Source organism: Lynx rufus, unplaced genomic scaffold (assembly GCF_022079265.1).
Source record: "Lynx rufus isolate CCGP_SWC_20201006 ecotype Redwood Valley unplaced genomic scaffold, mLynRuf1.p SCAF_7, whole genome shotgun sequence".
NCBI classification, from domain to species: domain Eukaryota; kingdom Metazoa; phylum Chordata; class Mammalia; order Carnivora; family Felidae; genus Lynx; species Lynx rufus.
In genome coordinates, this window is record NW_025814889.1 from 55,779,983 (window position 1) to 55,803,374 (window position 23,392).

The following is a 23,392-nucleotide window of genomic DNA, read 5'->3' on the forward strand; positions in this document are numbered from 1 at the left end:
GTGTCCATCAATGGATGAAAGGATAGCGATGCCTCGGTGCTCAGTTGGTTAAGCATCTGACTCTTGATCTTGGCTCAAGTGATGATCTCACAGTTTGTGGGATCTGCGCTGACAACATGGAGCCTGCTTGAGATTCTCTCTCTCCCTCTCTCTCTCTGCCCCTTCCCTGTTCTCTCTCGCTCTCTGTCTCTCCCTCTCTCACAAAAATAAGTACATGAAAACTTTAAAAAATGGATGAAAGGATAAAGATGATGAGGTATATACATACAATGGAATACTAATCAGTTATAAAAAAGAATGAAATCTTGCCATTTGTCACAACACAGATAGACCTTGAGAGTATTACCATAAGTGAACTAAGTCACAGAGAAAGACAAATGCTTTGTGATTTCACTTATATGTGGAATCAAAAACACAAAACAAACAAAACAAAACAAAATTCATAGATGGAGAAAACAGATTGGTGTTATTAGAGGGGACAGGGATGGGAGTGGGAGAAATGGGAACAGGGGGTCAGGAAATACAAATCTCCAGTCAGAAAATAAATAAGTCATGGGAGTAACATAGAGCATGATGACTATAGTCAATAATTACGCTATTGCATATTATGTAATTTTTATATGGTAATGGGGAAATGAGACTTATTGTGGTGATTGTTTCAGCGCATACAAATAACAAATCATTATGTTGTACACCTAAAACTAATGTTAATTATAGTTCAATTTAAAAAAAGAAAATGGTGCTATTCTTGAAATTAAATCAAAGGCACATGCACACATCGCTCTAACTCTTTGAATTCTTAGTCCTCACCTCTCCCATTACTCTATGAACATTATGCTTAATACTGGGCTATGCACCCTAACCACAAACACTCATTAATTCTGAATTTGAATACAGCAATGTTGATGGCCTATAATGCAGTCTTAGTCTTGTTTATTTACAATAAATAAATATAGATAACCTCCTAAAATGCTTAGGTCTAGTCTTCAACACGTTAAGTTTAAAATATGCATCTTCCTAAATGTAGTGACACACACATATACACACTTAGGAATAATATAAAAATACATTTATTTTACTGCCTTCTGCCAGATTATACTAAGGCCTCTTGAAATCACTTAAATTCCCTGAATCTGTGAGTATAATAACCACTCCTCCTTGTTCCTTACATAGTTTTTGGAAAGAGCAAATAAACATACTCAAGAGGAAGCTGAAAATATAAACTAGACTACACAAACTGTTACAATTACATGCTATTCATATAATCACAGATAGAACCAGTTTCCACAGTGGAAAGGCTTGAGGAATTGTCCACTCCAACTCCCTCATAAAGACTGGCAAACTGAGCCCCAGCAAGGATAAATGACGTGCAGTAGGTCACAGAGCTAGTTTGTGGCAAGGGCTTGTCCTCCTCTTCCCCACTGTGTTCTTTGCTGGCTCCTCAGCCTCTCCCTAATGCCAGTGCATTGAAGTGGGTACCTGAGTTTGGCCCCAGGGCCTTTGCTCTTCCCATGAACCTAAACAGTGGCCACTCCCATAGCATAAATATCTCTCCAGCCTCATCTCACTGCACTGTGGCAGCACTTGGCATCTTTTCCACATGAAAGCCTCAGAAAGGCTCTTCCTGTCCCCAGGGTGAAATGGAGAGAGGGCTCACTCCACACACCACTTATCAGAAGGTTCCTGATCCCTCACCCTCTGTCTCTGAATTACCCCTATCAGAGCCCTAGCACATCTCTAGGTTCTAAATACAAGACAGAATAGTTTTGGTTTTGTTTTTAATGTTTTTAATGAGTATTTATTTTGAGAGAGAGGGAGAGAGAGAGTAGGGGAGAGGCAGAGAGAGAGGGAGAGAGAGAATTCCAAGCTGGCTCCATGCCACAATGTGGGGCTGGAACCCACAAACCATGAGATCAAGACCTGAGCTGAAATCAAGAGTTGGATACTTACACAATGGAGCCACCCCGGTGCCCCCAAGGCAGAATTGTTTAACGTACTGTTTCTAGACCCAGCTAAGGCCCAAACAAAGCAGGAGCTCAATAAATAGATGCTGTATTGACTTGAATTATGAGAACTACATTATTATTTTCTACATTTTGTTATTGTTTATATATATTGCAATAATAATAATAATTGCAACGGAGAGGAAAACATAGTCCTACACTGGAAAAACTATGGCAGGGCGCATCCATGAAGGAAAGACAGATATAGAAGAATCTCCCCACTGTGCTATAGGCTTCACCAAAGATAAAAAGTCTCCTAAGAAGCCCAACTCTCGTTCTCTGAGTGGGAGTTTGGCCCTCCCCCAGGTACATGGCTTCCCCTGAAATACTCACAAGGAGTGCTTTCACTCTCCCCTATTCCATTGAGCTCAGAGGTGGTTTAGTGTACTCCTAGCCACCTTTGACCATTTCTAGACCATTATTTATTTACCCTTAAACATGAACACAAAAACCAAATCCCATGCCACTGTTCCCCTTCCTTTACTCAGCTTCTTCCTTCCCTCTGTGTTGCTGTAGGCCTCCACCTTCCTGGCCCTGGAGCCCTCTGGCACATGGGTGATAGTTATTCCTACTTCAGGGAGACTTTGGGCTTTGGGGTCCACCTGGAAGAATCTCCACAATACAGCTTCAAAGTTCCTACACTTCTGCAGTTACATGTGTCTTCTTTTTCTGCCACATGTCCTATCATCCTCCAGACAAACTGAGTTCTGCCATCATATACTCCAGTGGGCCACTCTTTGACATCGGTTCTTATGATTCCATCTCTCCTCCATCTTTGCCACCACCCACTCCCTTGGGGCTCTGAATGACCCTGTCCTTTGGCCCCGTTTGGTGCCCTTCGTCTCTTGGTCATGCTCCTCAAAGCCCACTTGCTAACTAGCCCAGACTTCAAGGTGTATCACCTCACACTTTCTCTAGCCAGGATCCTCCATGTTGTCACTCCCCATTCTTCCTCCCTCTCAGCCACACAATCCCAAACTCATGTTAATCACTTGCTGTCTTCACTCCTGGTCAAAATCACCCACAAGTGCAGGTTGGCACCACTACAGGTTGATGGTCTCTAGCCCTGGCTGGCTGCATCTTAGCAATTCTTTTACATGGCCCTGTAGAAGCCTCCTATTTTCCCCTTGAAGTGACATGTCACCACTCAGTCCCTTTACCAAGCTTCCTCCCTGCACAAAAGTTATGACCCCTCCTTCCTTCCAGTGTTCCTAGCCAAACACACACCATCAGATCCCTCTTCAAATCCCACTGGCTACTTACAAACATTTTTGTGAAAAACAGAGAAGAAAAGGGTGTAGAGTGTAATGAATAAATGAAAATGTGTATTCACAGTCAATTTTTAAATCAATTTTTAAAGTTTTTGTCGCCTGACTATATAATCTAACACAAAAGCTCAGTGTTTCTACTTTTGGGTTTCCCCATGACCTCTGAACCCTCCTTGGCTTTGTACTTTCTTGGGGCATGTTCCCCTGCTCCCCGGCCCTCTCCTAAATTCACTTGTACATGAACTTGAAGGGAAGCTAAAGAGCAGTTACAATTGATTAATCACAAGTGACTAGTTTTGAAAGGCCCCAGGGCTTGTGGGAGGTGTGGTGGGGAAAAGGGGAGAAGGCAGAGGCCGCGCTGTGGGTGCTCTCTCTTACCGCATGACAAAATTTGCTTCATCTATTTGACGGCCACAGCCACTCTTCTTCAGAATCCCACCATTTCCCACCACCGCGCATTTCTTCAAGGGCAGCTGGAATGGGGTTGCCTAGCAACAGAAAACAAGGCGGGTTTTCACTGCAGAGAACACACAACTGCTCACAAAATCATTGTTTACAGCAGATCCATTGGAGGAATTTGATTGAAGACTGGGCAGAGCAAAAGAGCATGTGGAAAGAAAGATGCCAAGAAGTTTGTAAAGAATCCACTAGCCTGTTCCTTTGAAACTAAAAGAAAGAAAGAAAGAAAACAAAGAAAGAAAGAAAACAAAGAAAGAAAGAAAAGAAAGAAAGAAAAAAGAAAGAAAGAAAGAAAGAAAGAAAGAAAGAAAGAAAGAAAGAAGGAAAAGAAAGAAAGAAGAAAGAACTTTGATTCCCTGAAGTGTTTTTAAATATAACATATTTTGTATCAAACTGACCATGTACATCGTGTCTCCTAGGGAAAATAGAAATAGAAAAATCCAGGTCTATTTTTAATGGCATTAAACTGGGAACAAACTCAAATGAATTCTATCCCCCTATCTGAGTGCAATTTCATTAATTCCTACAATCCTCAATTCCCTCCACAAATGTTGCTCAGTGCTTCTTATGCTAACTGTCCAGGGTAAATACAAAGATACAAAAAATCACAGGCCTCAGACTCACAGCCTGGGATGTAGGGAGACTGTGAACATAAAAAATTATGTAACAGACCCTAACGTAATGCTGAAATTGTTGTAGAAGAAGTATGCTCTAAATGCTATGGAGAATCCCACACAGGAGGAAAAAGGCAAATTTCTGCCAAGCCAACTCAGGGAAGGCTTTCTCACTTGAGATGAATCTTACAGGATGAATAGGATTTTGCCAGGCAGAGAAAGCAGTATAAACAAAGGCACAAAGTATGCTGAAAGCACATGCTGTGTTTATGAGAAAATGTACACTTTGGGTGGGTCTGTCTAGAACTTGGGAGGCACTAAGGGGCAAATGACTGTGCAAACCAGACGGCATGTGACTTTCCTCCTGCAAACATTGAAGTGGAGTGTAAAGAAAATGTTCAGTGTACCTGAGTGTTCCCTGATGTGCTATTTATAGTATGAGGGACTTTCAAAACCTAGCAATAGCCCCTGAAAGTGAAATGCGTCATCCAGTGTCTTTTAGCTGGGTCAGGAAGAAGCCCCAGGAAAATGATCTCCTGCTTACTAAAACAATGCCTAGTGGTTGGAGTTCTTTGGGGGAAGACCTCACATCTACATAACTGGTGCATAAAATAACTATTCTGATATTAAGTAGGCCATTTTGGGTGAATTCAAAGCAAATAATATGGACTATACGAAGAGAGTAAGTGGAATAAATACATGAATATAAAAGGGCTTCACATAGGCATAAAGTAATTAAGCCAGAAAAATAAAATCCCAGGCATCTGTGTGAAACTGAGGTAGGCACTTCATGTGAGCGCTCCCCTCTGTCTTTGTCCAGGAAAGACCAGTTCCCTGACTGCACTCAATAAGAAAAAAAGAAAAAAATTTACTTCCTCTATTTCTAGTATGTAAAAGGAACAGCCAGAGCTATGAAAATATAGTTCATAAAGATACAGTACTTAAACTGTAAAGTCCAAGTATTTGCCAGCACACAATTAAGAACTCCCTACATGACTGCAACAGAGAACAGTCCACAGAACCCCAGAGCAGGATACAGAGAGGAAGGACAGACAAAGGCCAGAACTCTAACACTTCCAGATTGTTCCAGGATGATATGTGCAATTTTTCTCAGTCATTCCTGAGGAGCATTTGAAGTCAACATTAGAAATACATTGGTTAGATCTATAATATGTTGGGAGTAGGTTTAAGCAATTATGCTCAAATCAGCTATTCATTTATTCCACAAGTATTTACTGAGTACCTACTATGTTCCAGGCACTATTCTGGGTGACAGGACATAAGTAATAATCTCTGTTCCTATGGAGCTTACATTCTAGTGGGTAAACAGATAATAAGTGAAGTCAAACGAGTAAAATGAACAGTATGTCAGACGGTGACACAGACTGTGGAGAGAAACAAATCACTGGCATGAGACAATCAAGAAATGCTTTTGAAGAACTGCAATTTAAATAGGTGGTTGGAGAAGAACTCAAAGGAGACATGTAAGCAAATCCCTGAAGATGAGGTAGTGAGCATTACAGATATATCTGGAGGGAACCGCTGATGTAGACCTTGAGGAAGGTCTACATGTCCTATCATCCCCCAGACAAACTGAGTTCTGCCATCATAATATACATAATATACATATATAATATGTATATTATTATTTGCATATCTATTTGTACCCCTCCTGGGGTACAAAAGGAAGAGCAAAGACCCCATTGTCTGGAGATGAGTAAGCAAGGGACAGAGAAGTGGGAAAGGAAATCAGAGAGTTAACTCATGGGGAGGTTAGGGAATAACTTCTGTAGGGTTTTGAAGGGTATGACAGAGACTAGGTTTTATTCTAAGATGAAAATCAAGTCAATGCAGGGCAAGCAAAGAAATGATGTTAGGCCATATTTTGGAACAGCCACTCTGCCTCTGCATGAACAGACTATGAGATGTCATGAGCAGAAAGAAAGGGACCAGTCGGGGGTCTCCTGTAACAGTAGACTAGAGATTCTGGTAGCTTGGACTAGGGTGATGGCAGTAGGGATGATGAGAAGTGAGCAGATTCTGAAGATATTTTGGAGGGAGAGCTGACAGAATTTGCTGATGTAACAGAATTAGAGTAACAGAAAGAGAGGGATCAAGAATGATGCCAAGGGTTTTGGCTAGAACAGCTGTAAAGAAGGACTTGCCATTTGTTGAGGTATAGAAGATTACAAAGGAGCAGGTTTTGAGGAGAATGATCTGGAGTTCAATTTTAAATATGTCAAGTATGAAATCCCCTTTAGGAATTTGTTTTTAATTTTAGAGTGGGGGCAGGAGCAGAGAGAGAGAGAGAGAGAATCTTAAGCACACTCCCTGGTCACCATAGAGCTGGATGTAGGGCTCGATCCCATGACCCTGGGATCATGACCTGAACCGAGATGGGGAGTCAGATACTAAACTGACTGAGCCACCCATGCACCACCCCCTTTAGGCATTTAAATGGCAGTGTCAAGTAGGCAATTGAAATATGAGAGTACAGTCAGGGAACTGGTCTTTCCTGGACAAAGACAGAGGGGAGCGCTCAGCATACAGTATGTAGCTAAAGGTAGGAGACTAGATGGTGAAGAAGTGTAGACAGAAGATAGAAAAGGTGAAAGACCTGAATCCTGGGACATTCCAACAGGAAGTCAGGAGACTGAAGAGAAATCAGTAAAGGAGACTAAGGAGTAGCCAATAAAATGGGAGGAAAAAAAACACAGGAAAAGTGTGGTATCTTGGAAGACAAGTAAAAAAAAAGTGTCAAAAAATAAAAGGAAAAAATTGCAGCAAATGCAATAGATCTGTGATAATAAATAGGTAGATTAACAAATAGATACAGTAAGATAACAGCTGAAAGTTGCCCTCTGGATTTAGCAACATGGAGGTCACTTGGTAACCTTAACAAGGATAGATTTGGTTCAGCAGTGTAGATAGAAAGCCTGATCTGAGTTCAGTGGGTTATACATGTTTATTTGCATATCTATTTGTACATAGTTTATTTGAAAAGTGTGAGCTCATTCATGCTCAGCTAATATTTAGTTTGCCTGCAAAAAGCAGCTTAAACCCCCCTCATTGTTGTTAGAGTTTTTGAACCAGATCAACTGGCAACTCCAGGCTTCCGGTTAAGAATGTGGGCACAGAAGCAGCAGCAATAGTTGCCACAGCATAAAGTTAGGTGCCACCAACCTCCTCACTTCCAGTTTGTGGGATTGTGCGATGGTAGGGCAGGCTGTCCAACCCCTCAGTGTTCCCTCTTCAGAGAAGAGGGATAATACTGCACGGGAGTAGGTGAGATGATGTACATGAAGCATCTCATCAAACTACTGGTTCGGTGACCCACTCATCTTCCTCCCCTTCTTCTTCCATCCCTTTCCTCCTCCCAGCACAGTTCACTGATTTGTTCAAGCCACAGAAAACTGAGATTCCATGGGTTTGGGGGAACACAAGAAAATAGTTCTTTATCGAACTCTATCTTAACAATTAGAAAATGTAACTATTATATTCATGTACTATAAAAAAAAAATTTCAAAGCTCTTGAACAGAAGCCCAGGGATGGGGGGAGCCGTTTATTTGTTTCTGTTAATATTTGCTTGCCACTTCTTCATTTGGTCAACTACTAGCCCTCACACCAGCAATTTCATTTCAATAAATATTTCTCAAGTGCCTAAGTGCATACTCTTCTGGGCACTGGTAATACATGAGTGAACAGTAACAGCTCACCAAAACTTTACAGAAAGGAAAAACTTAATTGAGAAAATACTGTGGAATTTTTTTTAACTGAGATAATAATGTCATTATGCTATTTTAGGTACAGAATATCTAAACTTTGGCAATGGTCAGTGCTTACCAGAAGGATATGTGAACACGATGTACTCCTTTTGGAGTACGGTACATAGAAAGAACTTTTGGTCATCCATTTCAAGATGAATATTACTATTTTGGCAAGTATTTTTTTTATTACGGCATTTCCTCCTTTCTTTTCAAACGTTATCTCCTTGCATCCCTGACATAAAATGTCCACTGGATCTGAGAATATAGTATACGGCTCCTCCTGCTAACCTTAAAAAATACTACTCCATTTCCAGCAATATACGAGTGGATAAAAAAGTCATGGTGTATGTATATATATATATATATATATATATATATATATATATGTATGTATATATATGTATGTATATATATGTGTGTGTGTATATGTATGTATGTATATATGTATATGTATGTATGTATGTATGTATGTGTGTGTGTGTGTGTGTGTATATATATATATATATATATATATACACACAACAGAGTATTACTCAGCCGTAAAAAAAGAATGAGATCTTGCCATTTGTGACAATATGGATGGACTTAGAAAGTGTATGTTAAATGAAATAAGTCAGATGGAGAAAGACAAATATCATATGATTTCACTTATATGCGAAATCTAAAAAACAAAACAAACTACATAAACCAACAAACAAAAAGCAGAAACAGATCCATAAATACAGACAAGAAAGTGATGGTTGCCAAAGGGAAGGAAGGTTGGGGGATAAGCAAAATTGGTGAAGAAGACTGGGAGATACAGGCTTCCAGTTATGGAATGAATAAGTCATAGGAATAAAAGATCCAACATAGGGAATATAGTGAATGGTACTATAATAGCGTTGATTAGGGACAGATGGCAATAGCATTGTAGAGGGACTCACAGTGATCATAGCATAATGTTTAGACTTGTGGAATCACTATGTTATGTCCTTGAAACTAATGTAACACTGTGTGTCAACTGTACATCAATTAAAAAAACAAACAACAACAACAACAAAATACTACTCTAAATGAAAGGATGAATTAGGCAGATCAACCACATGGATGAGTTCAAAATATTGCTGGACCACTAATTCACCTGAGGGATCTTTGTCCAAAGCTTTTTGCTTATCACTGTACCATCAATTAATGGCCATCTTCTTAATGACTATATTATATTAACTGTCTGGAATTCAGATTCTGGATTGCCCATCCCCTCAAATTCCCAGTGCCTCACTGTAAGTCAGGCATGGTCATACCAATCCCATTTCTCTCCCAGTATGACTGTGAGAATTAAAATAATGTGAGGCATTGAACATCATCAGGAAACTCTGAAGTCCTATACATAGCCTTAGTACATTAGTGTATACTAAAAAAATTAAATGCTCTGGGGAAAAAAATGTACCATTATATTGCTAGACCACTATCATATATAGTTTATCTTTGTATGAAATACCTTCAATTTCAAAGAGTTATATAGACTTGAACAAAATATTTTTTGATTGGCCTTTGAATATATGTACTACTTCTATCAATCAATGAGCTTTTAAATGTACATTTTTGTGTGTGAATTGTTACAAGTTAGCAATCTTTTTTGCTCAACACTTTATATCCCAACCAAGCATGGAGCAGATAATCAACAATTCATTTAGTATGTTGATTATTTAATCAGATTTTTGTTGAACACCTAATCTATTTCAGCAGTACCTCGCCTAAAGTGGAACTTTCTTAATGTCATAATGGATATATAATTTAATCTCCAAACTTCAAGAACATGGATCTGCCATTTTCTAAGAGTCAATTAATAAAGACATTCCAAATTTTGTTTTTTGAGCTATCTCTTATCTTTATTATGGCCCATGGCCTACATTACCTGTGCCTCTTCTTTTTTTTTTACATGTTTATTTATTTACTTATTTAGAAAGACAGAGAGAGCATACATGACAGCGAACGTGAGCGGGGGAGGAGCGGAAAGAGAGAGGGAGTAGGAGAATCCCAAGAAAGCTCTGCACTCTCAGCGCAGAGCACAACATGGAACTTGATCCCAAGAATCACAAGATAATGACCTGAGTGAAATCAAGAGTCAGACGCTCAACTGACTGAGACACCCAGGCGACCCTGTATCTCTTCTTAAATAGACCTGATGTCCAACTTGTCTTTTCACTCAACAACTATTTGTTGAACAAATACTATGAACCAGAAGCTGTTGTGAATGCTGAGAATGTGCTGGTGAGCAAAACGGACATATACCCCACTCATAGAGCTAACATGCTAATGGGAAAAACAGAATTTAACAAGTATGATAGGAAAGCACAGAGTGCTATAAGGTTACAGGAAATCTTTATGAGGAAGTGACACTGAGACTTCAAATCTAGCCTGTGCAATCAGACAACACGAAGAAATAAAAGGTGTCCAAATCAGCCAGGAGGAGGCCAAACTTTCACTCTTCACAGATGACATGATACTCTATATGGAAAACCCAAAAGATTCCACCAAAAAACTGCTAGAACTGATTCATGAATTCAGCAAAGTTGCAGGATATAAAATCAACACACAGAAATTGGTTGCATTCCTATACACCAACAATGAAGGAATCGAGAAATCAAGGAATTGATCCCATTTACAGTTGCACCAAAAACCATAAAATACCTAGGAATAAATCTAACCAGATGTGAAAAATCTATACGCTGAAAACTATAGAAAGCTTATGAAAGAAACTGAAGAAGACACAAAATGGAAAAACATTCCATGCTCCTGGATAGGAAGAACAAATATCATTAAAATGTCGATACTACCCAAAGCAGTCTACATATTCAATGCGATCCTTATCAAAGTAACACCAGCATTCTTCACGGAGCTAGAACAAATAATCTTAAAATTTGTATGGAACCAGAAAAGACCCTGAATAGCCAAAGCAATCTTGAAAAAGAAAACCAAAGCAGGAGGCATCACAATCCCAGACTTCAAGCTATACTACAAAGCTATAATCATCAAGACAGTATGGTATTGGCACAAGAACAGACACTCAGATCAATAGAATAGAATAAAGAACCCAGAAATGGACCCACAAACGTATGGGCAACTAATCTTTGACAAAGCAGGAAAGAATATCCAACGGAATAAAGACAGTCTCTTCAGCAAGTGGTGCCAGGAAAACTGGACAGCGACATGCAGAATGAACCTGGACCACTTTCTTACACCATACACAAAAATAAACTCAAAGTGGATGAAAGACCTCAATGTAACACAGGAAGCCATCAATATCCTCGAGGAGAAAGCAGGCAAAAACCTCTTTGATCTTGGCCGCAGCAACTTCTTACTCAACACGTCCCCGGAGGCAAGGGAAACAAAAGCAAAAATGAACTACTGGGACCTCATCAAAACAAAAAGCTTCTGCACAGCGAAGGAAACAATCAGCAAAACTAAAAGGCAACTGACAGAATGGGAGAAGATATTTGCAAACAACATATCAGATAAAGGGTTAGTATCCAAAATCTACAAAGAACTTACCAAACTCAACACCCAAAAAACAAATAATCCAGTGAAGAAATGGGCAAAAGACATGAATAGACACTTCTCCAAAGAAGACATCCAGATGGCCAACCGACACATGAAAAAATGCTCAACATCACTCATCATCAGGGAAATACAAATCAAAACCACAAAGAGATACCACCTTACACTTGTCAGAATGGCTAACATTAACAACTCAGCAACAACAGATGTTGGCGAGGATGTGGAGAAAGAGGATTTCTTTTGCATTGCTGGTGGGAATGCAAGCTGGTGTAGTCACTCTGGAAAACAGTATGGAGGTTCCTTAAAAAACGAAAAACAGAACTACTCTACGACCTAGCAGTTGCACTACTAGGCATTTATCCACAGGATACAGGTGTGTTGTTTCGAAGGGACACATGCACCCCCATGTTTATAGCAGCACCATCAACAATAGCCAAAGTATGGAAAGAGCCCAAATGTCCATTGATAGATGAATGGATAAAGAAGAAGTGGTATATATATACAATGGAGTATTACTCAGCAAACAAAAAGAATGAAATCTTGCCATTTGCAACCACGTGGATGGAACTGGAGGATATTATGCTAAGTGAAATTAGTCATTCAGAGAAAGACAAAAATCATGACTTCACTCATATGAGGACTTTAAGAGACAAAACAGATGAACATAAAGGAAGGGAAACAAAAATAATATAAAAACAGGGAGGGGGACAAAACAAAAGAGACTCATAAATGGAGAACAAACTGAGGGTCACTGGAGGGGTTGTGAGAGGGGGGATGGGCTAAATGGGTAAGGGGCATTAAGGAATCTACTGAAATCATTGCTTCACTATATACTAACTAATTTGGATGTAAATTTTAAAAAAATAAAAAATAAAGTTAAATTAAAAAAAAGAAAAGTAGTTCAGATTTCTGGCCTATTAGATAGTCTTAGGAAAGTTGAAAGAAAAAAAAGGGCAAAAATTAGGTCTTTAATGTTTTATGGCATGAATGAAGGTGAAAAGATTTGTTACAGGCTCAAAGACTTTTTCAGAAACAAATTACAAATGCTACCTGCTAAATTATTCCTGGCTTACAATATGACTTCTGGAAGAATGCTGTTAAGATCTGAAGAATTTAAACCATGTTTTTTGTGCCTTATGTAAATAGCTCTAGAGCATCCCAGAATGGTTTTTATAATTAAGTGAATGAAGCATTATTTACCAGAGTCATTTCCAAAGCCAGATGCCTCACTTCTTCCTCTTCATGTGCAATCCACACAAGACAGCAAAGCAGTAAGGGCCAGTGACTTTAATCACTAACGTGAGGACACTCTGTGCCTACTCATCTTATATCCCACTAGATGTCTTGAATGATAATTACACTATCTCTATGAGGAACTGAGTTAATCACCATCAGTCACTAACCATGTTAGAGTCTGAGCTTGTCTTGCTGGGAGGGGATGAGGTAGGAGGTACTCAGAGAAAAAGAAAAATGTAAAGCACTTAGTAGATAGAGAACTGGATTAAACAATGCTGCAGTAACTATTTTTACAGGAATATGCAACATTTTGGCAAGAACACCTCTGATACAAATTGTTACAATGGTCTTTGAGAGAGGCTATCTTTGAGGCATGTCTACAATGTAAAAAATTAGCATCCTGCATAGATACAAAATAAAAATCAAAGAATAAAAATTGTTCCATAGAACCACTGTAGGGCAAGATCAGATATTGGGGGCAGGCTGTAATGTCCCTACATCCAAGTTATAATAACTAACTAACCTTAAATCTGCTTCTTGGGAGCACCAGGGGGCCAAAAAGTTTAAAAGCCCGTAGTGGACCCACTTGGATTCTGTGAAAATAAATACAGGAAAACCTCCTTCAAAACAGAGTCCAGAAGTCCTGAAGAAAGAATTCTCAAGCATGTACCACTAATTGCAGCTTACTTTACATATCTTGGCAGGAGGAAGCTTATGTTACTACCCCAGCAGGAGGAAGAAGATTTTGTTCTAGCCCAGCAACAGCCCAGCCAATGAGAACTGCTACATCTTAGCCAATGAGAAGTCACCACAACCGTGAACACTCTCCTTTTCCTCCAATGAACTCTCATTCAAAACCACCCCCCCCCCACCCCGGCTCAACTCCTCCCTTATCTCTCTAAAAGCAAAACCCTCTTTGTTCTCCAGACCTGTCTATAGTTCATTAAAGTTTGCATGTCCCAAACTGCAGTTGCTCTGCTGTTCCCAAATAGACTCATTTTGTTGATAAAATAACTGGCTACTTTATTTTTAAGGTTGACAATTCTGTCCATAGTGGAGCTCTGCTAGACACAACCTAAGCTCTGAACAAACAAGAGGAGGCTGTGCAGTACCCAGAATTATGAGAATTGAGTAACAGATTGAACCACATTAAGCAAACTAATGGTCAATTAAATAGCTTTAATATCAAGAATTTATGTAAGCAACAAGCTAGTATTTTTAAATACTCTCTTGCTTTTGAAGATGGCAACAAAATACTCCATTGTTTTAAATGTAATACAAAATATATCAGATTACTATTATAATTCTCACCATAACTCACTGCTTCAGTGTTAGTTTCCAGACAAGCCAAATAACTTTTGTACCTACCTTCCTCTAGATTCTTCCTCCTCTGTCTTCCTTCTACCACTTCCTGATCCTGTTTCACCTGTAACCGACATTGCTTGCTTGGTTGCTTACACTTGGGGGGCAGGGTTGGGAGAGGAGAATTCCATAAATATTTCTGAATAAATATTTTATAACAAAAAAGTGAGGCTATCAAGCTAAATTTTGCTTATTTTGTTACACATGTAACTGTATGCTGATACTCTTAGCTAAAAGAGCTGGACTTTTATTTTCATACTTCATAATTCAAAGGAAAATTTTTTGCCTGTTTGTTTTGTGCTGCTACTCCCTCCAAACTCTTGTCTTTGATAGGAAGGGGGAGCAAGTCTCCCATGTCTGCAGTTGTGTTTTAAAGCTAGAAAAATTACCAGACCATTTAGTATTCAGAACACCACCAAGTGCCACTATTAAGAAGAGGAATCACTGTCAGTGTTAGATGTGGGTCTCAAGTCTTAATAGAAAAGCATAGATTTTGATTTGCAAGCCTTCAAAGAGGCCTGAAAGGCTGTCACTATATGCCAGCTGCTATTAGTCATGATGTCAAAACATATGCTTGCCTTATTGATGAAAATCTCAAGGTTTTGTCCATTAGAACATGAACTTGCACTTCTAATTGTAGCCCAACCCATTCATTTCTGCGTACCCTCACCCACATACCCACATGGACTCCCACACATAATTATGCTTCACCCACACACATAATTTAATTTCTCACCCATATGTTAATTATATCCTCAACTTAGGCATCTAAATACACCCCCTGTCTTACATCTAATTACAGCCCCCCTCTTATGAATGTAATTACACCATTCAGCCACCCATCTAATTATGCCCTCCTTGACATATTTAATTGCACTGCCCGCTCAAGGACCTAATTACATTCTAACCAGTGCATCAATTAAGACCCCAACCCTCCAACAATATTCTTCAGATGCACATCTATCTGTACCCCACTTTATTATTTCAACTAAGGATTGACAACTTCCCATAAGTGAATTCCTAGTAAGCATAGTACCCAACTAACAAGCAAAATAATTACAAGATGCAGTTGAATCAAAAGCAGCTTTGTTCCTTTCCGGCAAAAAAACAAATATGTATTTGTTTTTTCAGTCGTTTAACCAGCCCCTTGGAAGTCCAAATTAAAATTTCTTTTGTTTTCTTACTTTGCGTGTGTAAGCATTTTTTATGATGAAAATATCTAGTAATTAGTTAATTTATTTCAGAGACTAATTCTTCTCATTACAGACATTTAATTATTGAACCCTTTAAAACCATTATCCAAAACCTTGCCTGGGGATATATATAAGTACTAATTATAGAATATTTCCATATCCACTCCACACAAAGAAGATTCATCATCCTTCAATTACATGAAAGTGAATTTCCAGAAAGCTAAGATTTGTATTCCTTATTCCATTAATAAAATTGTGATTTTAAAAAAGATAAACTCAGTGTTAATATTCTTTCTACACAGAATGCATCTCTGGAAATTGAATGACGTGATATATTTATATGTTGGGACTATTTCTCCAGTAAAATTTTTGATTCAATCCATTATAAAGAATAACACGCATTCCAGAGAGTATTATGCATTTTTCACATATAATCTGTAGTCAGGATTCAACCTCTCGGAGTCAAATATTACATCAGTTCATGGGACCATTCAGTAGATTTATTAAATGATTCATAATCAACTCCCAGTTAATTGAAATTTGTTACCAACGTTGTTTCTGACCCATGAATGCCAAAGCAGTGAGGAAGGCCGTACCTCTCCTTTAGGCCAGAGGTTGGCCACATTTCAAAAGTTCTCAGACCTGGGAGATCTTTTTTGTGGTGGAAAGGAAAGGACTATGAAGGGCAAGGCCAATATTTCAAAGGTAGTGGCCAGTGATTCTAAGAAGAGCAAAAAATGGCAGCAGCAGCAGCAGCAGCGGGAACCTTCAAGCTTCATGCCGTTACCGCACCTTGCATTCTCAAATCCCGATGTAGAGGTACTACCTCAAGAATCTTTCTCTGTAAATACAGTGCATCTTCCCGTGGACGAGCATTGCCCTCGAGTCTACCTGCCTGCATCCAAGCCCTGACTTAATGTTCCTTCTAGCACCACTGGCGACTTACTTAACCTCGGTGCCTTGGCGTTCTCATTCGTAACAATGGTACCCACCCCAGACAGTTGTTGTGAGGATTAAATGAGTTCTGTCTGGCACAAAGTAAGTGATCGATACTGTTATTTTATTTTTAATGGACCAACATTTTCTCAGCAAGACAGCCTAGAAATCTTGGACTCACTGTTGCTCCTCTCTCAATATCATCACCCTATCATCTACCTCTGCAGAGACTATTCTGTTCTTCTCCTTCCACCCTCATTGCAAAATTGTTTAAATGGCTCATGACTGTCAGTCAGCTTCTAGTTCTGGCCCATCATCTATCCTTTCCTCTTACATGCTAGTTTTTCTCCAAAACAAAAGTGATGGTGTCACAGGTGTTTGTACATCTTCACACACATGAAATTATACACATTAACTATGTGCAGTCCTTTCTGTATCAGTTATCCCTCAATAAATCTTTAAATAAACAAAATCTAATGCAAGTCGCTCCCCTACAAAAGAAAAATGTACAAAATGTACTATGTTTGCCCCTCAACCACAGACCAAAACATTTGAGATCTTCACTGAGGCACTCAGGACCCACCAACAAACAACCCAAACTCCCTGTTCTTTCTTTTTTCTCACCACGTCATCTATATTCACACTCCATATTCCCTCCACATCACTTTACTTACTGTGGTTCTCTTCCAACACAGCCTGAATTTCCTGTCTCCCTATGTTTGTTGAGGCTGCTACAATGCCTCCTCCCCTTCTTCCCCCCCCCCCCACCCTACTATCTACCTGCCAAGTCATTTTTCACCCTTAAGACCTATGAAGTGTCTGCAGGTATTATGTCCAATAAGATCCCCTGCAAGTTCAAGGATTGCTCAAAAATTGAAACAGATCGGAGGAACATTAGAATTCATTTATGCTCAATGAGTCATGAGAATTATATGTTAAAGCTGTGCACAGCGGCTTATAAATATATATGAAATTGAATCAAATCATTTCTTTAATACTTCAGAGACTTTCAAACTTATTATTGTTGATGTTATTTTGTCTGTTTCACAATGGAAGTCTTCTGCTGTTTTTTAAATAAGATCTTATGCAGAAAATCTCCATTAAAAAACAAAAATAGAAAAATAAAATAGAAGACCTTTTGAGGTTGAGGTGGGCATCCCTCTTGGTTTTTCTCTTATTTCTGAAAGTGACACTTAGACACCCGAAGGAATTTGATGGTGCAGAAAACTACTAACCTAATCAAACTCTTTCTCCCTATCCCTGCCCCCAAAATGAAGAACTACAAATATCAAGCACATTTCAGGAAAGGACATGTGGCTAGTATTTACTGAGCTCCAACCAGTCATATACTAGTCACTATGAAGTACTGGGGCAAAAACTCTGACCCCCAGCTTAGTGTTTGTTACACTAAAAGATGGTTTGAATTAAGACATCTATTTTGTTTTCAACTATAAATAGTCTACAATTACTCAGTAATGCAGCAGAGTGTTAAACTGTTAATCCAATTCGATAAAGTACCTGAACAACAGGACCAGGATCAGTTGCTGGCTAATTAACTATTAAATTATTAATTAAAAAAACAAACAAACCTAGCATTGTCTCATATATAACTATTCCATGGGGGAAAAAATGAAGCAATCAACCAGAGAATATTTTCTTTGAGAATAACTGGCTCCTTCTGCTTTCTCCCCTCCCAACTTTATAAGAAAAAGTATCTGTCATTCTTTCTTGTGAGAAAAAGGAAAAGAAGCTGTTTCTAAAGCATTCCTTCTTTCCTGGCATCTCTCCCTTAATCATATCCCAGAACTAGCCCAGATAAGCCTCCAATCAGCTGTATTTCATAGCCTCTAAGTTCTCCACTCATACTCTTACCTCTGCTTATTTTACCCTATCTGCTTGAGTCATCTTCTCCCCTTTTTTATAGTGTTGCCCACGTATATCAGAATCACCCTAAAATGCATAGTAAAGATGCATATCCTTGGTTCTACTTCAACTGTGAGTAGACCGTGGGAGGCTGAAGTTGCCCTACACAATTTGTGTGCACAATAAGGTCTGTGACCCGCCAGATCCTACCAAGTCTCAAATACAACCTGAAGTCTTCCTTCTCCAGAACTTTCCCTGACCTACCTTATTTCCTTATCTTCCGGGATCAGCATCCACAATCCTACCCACTGCCACAAAAAAAAACAACAACAAAAAACCCTACAGCAATGTCACTCCCTTTAACCCAACACTCTAGACACTTGGCATTTAGTACTATTTGCTACCCATTTTGTATATATGCTCACCCTCCACAAGTGGAGAATAAGCCCCTCAAGGGTATAAATCATGTCTTATAAAATCTAAAGCTCCAACATTATGTGCTGGACACAGTAAGTACACAGGTGTTTTGATTAATTGATTGATTCACCCAGAAATGCCAGGAATATAAGCCAATGAAGCAAATCTGTTAACTTTTTCAGACCACTGGTATAAAGGTTAAGGATACACAGCTGAGCTAATAGAGTCTGTCACACGGAGTTCCAAAATCAAATGCCTACAGAATGCAAACAGGGAGCATAAGTGGAGCAGAAGGAATACAACAGGGAGTGCTAGGGACTGGGGTAAACAAAGGACATGTGAAAAAACCAAAAAGATGATAGCTCATAGTCTGCTGATGGGCATAGGACCTAGTGCTGCTAGATATTCTAATTTTTTTCTCTAAGTAATGCTAAATTCTATGTGAAACCTCGTTTTTAATGTTGGCAATATACTTCTAATAATTTTTTAAACCATAAAAGCTGAACAAAATATATTTGAGAGCCACACTTGACTCTAGTATTTTAAACTCTAGAACCCAGGCAGGGTCCTAGCCATCTTACATGTATTCAGAGTGGGAGGTTAGAGATGAGTGTAAATCTTAAATTATTAAGAAAGATGTAGGAAAATGCACCTTTTAAGGAACTTTTAGCCCAAGATGGGGAAAGATTCTCTTCTTGCCAGGTCCACATGAAATAACAGGTCCTTTTTTTTTTTTTTTTTTTTTTTTTTAATTTTTCTTTTTTCAACGTTTATTTATTTTTTTGGGGACAGAGAGAGACAGAGCATGAACGGGGGAGGGGCAGAGAGAGAGGGAGACACAGAATCGGAAACAGGCTCCAGGCTCTGAGCCATCAGCCCAGAGCCTGACGCGGGGCTCGAACTCACGGACCGCGAGATCGTGACCTGGCTGAAGTCGGACGCTTAATCGACTGCGCCACCCAGGCGCCCCAACAGGTCCTTTTTTAAGGCAGTTTGTGAAAATTCATGATTCCAAGAGACAGAAGGCAGACCACAGGTTTTTGAAGTCCCCTAATCTCCATTCAAAATATCATTGAGACCCAGATATTACCCACAGTGATTTCTCAGCCCTCTATGACTGAGACCTCTCATCCTAAACAGTTGTTTGTTTTCCTTTTTTTTTAAGTTTATTTATTTATATTGAGAGAGCGAGCAAGAGAGAGAGAGCGCGCGCGCACAAATAGGGGAGGGACAGAGAGAGAGGAAGACAGAGAATCCCAAGCAGGCTCCCTGCTGTCAGCACAGAGCCGGATGTGGGGGTCGAGCTCACAAACCGAGACATCACGACCTGAGCCGAAATCAAGAGTCAGACAGTTGACCGACCGAGTCACCCAGATGCCACAACAGTTGTTTTTTAGCCAAAATGGGATCATCTTACTTATGCTGTTTAATAAAGTATTATGGACATCTTTCCATTATTCTTATTTTAATGCCAGTGTACTATTTGACTGGATAGATGGTTCAAAACTTAACCAATTCCTTACTGTAAAAAGTTTAGGTTGTTTCCAATTTTTCACCATGTTAAATAATGCTGCTATAAACATCTTTGAATTGTGGCAAATCCAGGAGGGTGAAGATGGAAGGCAGGACCAGCCCACTCTATTTTTTACTTTGGTCGGGACAATAAAGCTTGCTTAATTTTATGTAAAGCATCATGCAAGAGCCTCTTCAAGTCCACCTTTCAATGAAATTGTTTTTTCCTAGCCCATTCCACATAGGATTCCTCATGCTGTCACTGACCTGACACATATAACCTTGAGCACTTGTCCAATTATATCCTTAAGATAAATCCTTAAATGTAGAATTGCTGGGTCAGATAATCACATATTTAAGTCCTTTGATACACCTAACTAAATTACTTACCAGAAAAACTGTACCAGGTTCACTGGCCCCACTGTGCCTGAGAGCATGTTTGTCTCAACCTCTATATCTGGCTACCTTGAACAACCTGGGTCATATCAATAAAAGTTAGCAGGTGAGTACATAAGAAAAACAATGGAAATCTCCTTATATACTCACACAGCTATTTCAGACATACAGGGGAGAAACTTTATTGTGTTGTAATCATTCTATGATGTATTATTTAATCTGAGAGGAAAGGCAGTGTGGTTTCAATGGGTAAATTCACAGAGTTTGGCTTCAACAGGTCTGAGCACAAATTCTGACTCTGCTTGGAATCACAGTTTAGAACCAATTTTTTAGCTGGGAGATCTGAACAAGTCACTTAACACGTCACAGCCTCAGTTTCTACATGTAAAATGGGGGCAATAATACAAGCCTGCTATGATAATACATGCACAACATATAGCAAAAATTCTGGTACATAGTAAGTCCTTGGCAAACTATAGAAAAACTATAGCTTTAGAGTATACCCACACAACCTAATCAAATTACAAAAATGTAATGAACTCCCTCTTTAATTTAATTTTCTCTGATATATTTGATTTTTATTAATATTTCTTAGACATTTTACCTATAATGTTACATATTTAGAAACTGAATTAACTATTAAATGAGCTTTATTATTTCTAACTTAAAATAAAAATGCTTTGGGGTGCCTGGGTGGTTCAGTTGGTTGAGCATCTGATTCTTGATTTCAGCTCAGGTCATGATCCCAGGGTCACGGGATCTGGCCCAGTGTCGGGCTCCACACTGAGTGTGGAGCTTATTTGGGATTCTCTCTCCCTCTCCCTCTGTCCCTCCTCCACTCATGCTCTCTCCCTCTCTCTCTCCAAAAATAAAAGTAAAATAAAATATAAAATAATAAATAAATAAAATGCTTTGTTTCTTGAATTCTACATATGAGGGAAATTATATGGTACTTGTCTTTCTCTGACTGACTTACTTTGCTTAGCATAATAGTTTCAAGCAGTTTATATCCATTCATATATGTGCTTGTCATAAGACAATAATTAGTGAATTGAAACATCTTTGAAAAGTCATTAAAATATCTCTTTCCTTTGACAAAACAGGCAGGAATATGCAATAGATAAAAGACTGTCTCTTCAACAAATGGTGTTGGGAAAACTGGAGAGCTACATGCAAAAGAATGAAATGGGACCACTTTCTTACACCATACACAAAAATAAACTCAAAATAGATTAAGAACCTAAATGTGAGACCTGAAACCATAAAAATTCTAGAAAAGAGCACAGGCAGTAATTTCTATGGCATTGGCCATAGTAATATTTCTCTAAATGTGTCTCCTGAGGTAAGGGAAATAAAAGCAAAAATAAACTATTGGGACTACATCAAAATAAAAAGCTTCTGCACAGTGAAGGGAACAATCAACAAAACTAACAGACAATCTATGGAACAGGAGAAGATATTTGGAAATGACATATCCAATAAAGGGTTAGTATCCAAAATATATAAAAATCTTATAAAACTTAACACCGAAAAACAAATGATCCAATTGAAAAATAGAAGACAGGAATACATATATTTCCAAAGAAGATATACAGATGGCCAACAGACACATGAAAAGATGCTCAACATCACTCATCATCAGGGAAATACAAATCACAACTACAATGAGATATCACCTCACACCTGTCAGAATGTCTAAAATAAAACACACACACACACACACACACACACACACACACACACACACACAAGAAACAGCAAATGTTGACAATGATGTGGAGAAAAAGGAACACTCCTCATGCACTGTTGGTGGAAATGCAAACTGGTGCACCCACTCTTGAAAACAGTATGGAGGTTTCTAAAATAAATTAAAATAAAAACAAAACTACCCTAGATCCAGTAATTGCACTACTGAGTATTTACCAAAGAATACAAAAACACTAATTCAAAAGGATATATACACCCCTACATATATTGTGCATTATTTACAGTAGGCAAATTATGGAAGCAACCCAAGTGTCTATCAGCAGATGAATAGATAAAGAACATGTGGTATATATATGTAAGGGAATATTATTCATCCATAAAAGAGAATGAAATCTTGCCATTTGAAATAACATGGACGGAGCTAGAGAATATAATGTTAAGTGAAGTAAGCTAGTCAAAAAACCCCACAAATACCATATGATTTCACTAATATGTGGAATTTAAGAAACAAACCAAAAAAAAGAAAAAAAAAGAACAGAAAACAGACTTAATTATAGAGTTACCAGAGAGCAGGTGGGTTGGGGGGAGGGGTAAAATAGGTGAAGGGGTTAACAGTACTCTTAGCTTGATGAGCACTGAGTAAGAATTGTTGCATATCTGAGACCAATATAACACTGTATGTTACCTATACTGGAATTAAAATTAAAAACCTAATTAAAATTTTTTAAATATCTTTTTTTCTATTTATTTGGCCATATTCATTTGCATCCATTCTTTGCAGCCACCCCGTCTCTCTTGGAATTTTGGTAGCCTTTCACATGGACACAAGTCCATGATGTCTACATTTCCCATAGATATATAGATTTCTTTTTTCTCTTTTGCACTTACCAGTAGGATTCTCAAGTAAATGAAGCTTTCATTGTTCTGACGGCAGTAGCTTTGATGGACCATTTGGCTCACATATCCCATAATTGACGCAGTGAGAAAAAAAATGTACATTCACAGGGTGATTTTGGAGGCTAGAATGATTTCCTTTCAAGTGTACTAAGTGTAACGCCAAGCCCCAAGGAGGAACTGGCAATAGAAAGTTCGGGGTTGGCCAATTTAATCCTCAACACTTC

At 38.7% G+C, this 23,392-nt stretch overlaps 1 protein-coding gene across 2 annotated transcripts in view; it reads right to left on the reverse strand.

Moving 5' to 3' along the window:
- ST8SIA1 (ST8 alpha-N-acetyl-neuraminide alpha-2,8-sialyltransferase 1) overlaps positions 1-23,392 on the reverse strand; it is a 143,917-nt gene that overhangs the window by 54,441 nt on the left and 66,084 nt on the right. The window contains exons 1-2 of one of the 2 annotated variants that reach the window (XR_006959914.1): positions 14,254-14,339; positions 3,650-3,759 (exon numbers count right to left, since the gene is read on the reverse strand). Coding sequence is in view for 1 of the 2 variants with exons in the window: in XM_047067144.1 (XP_046923100.1) it covers positions 3,650-3,759 (110 nt within the window). In the remaining variant the exon portion in view is untranslated. Of the gene's footprint in view, positions 1-3,649; positions 3,760-14,253; positions 14,340-23,392 lie in introns of those variants that run through there. The other variant, XM_047067144.1, reaches the window with a different exon arrangement.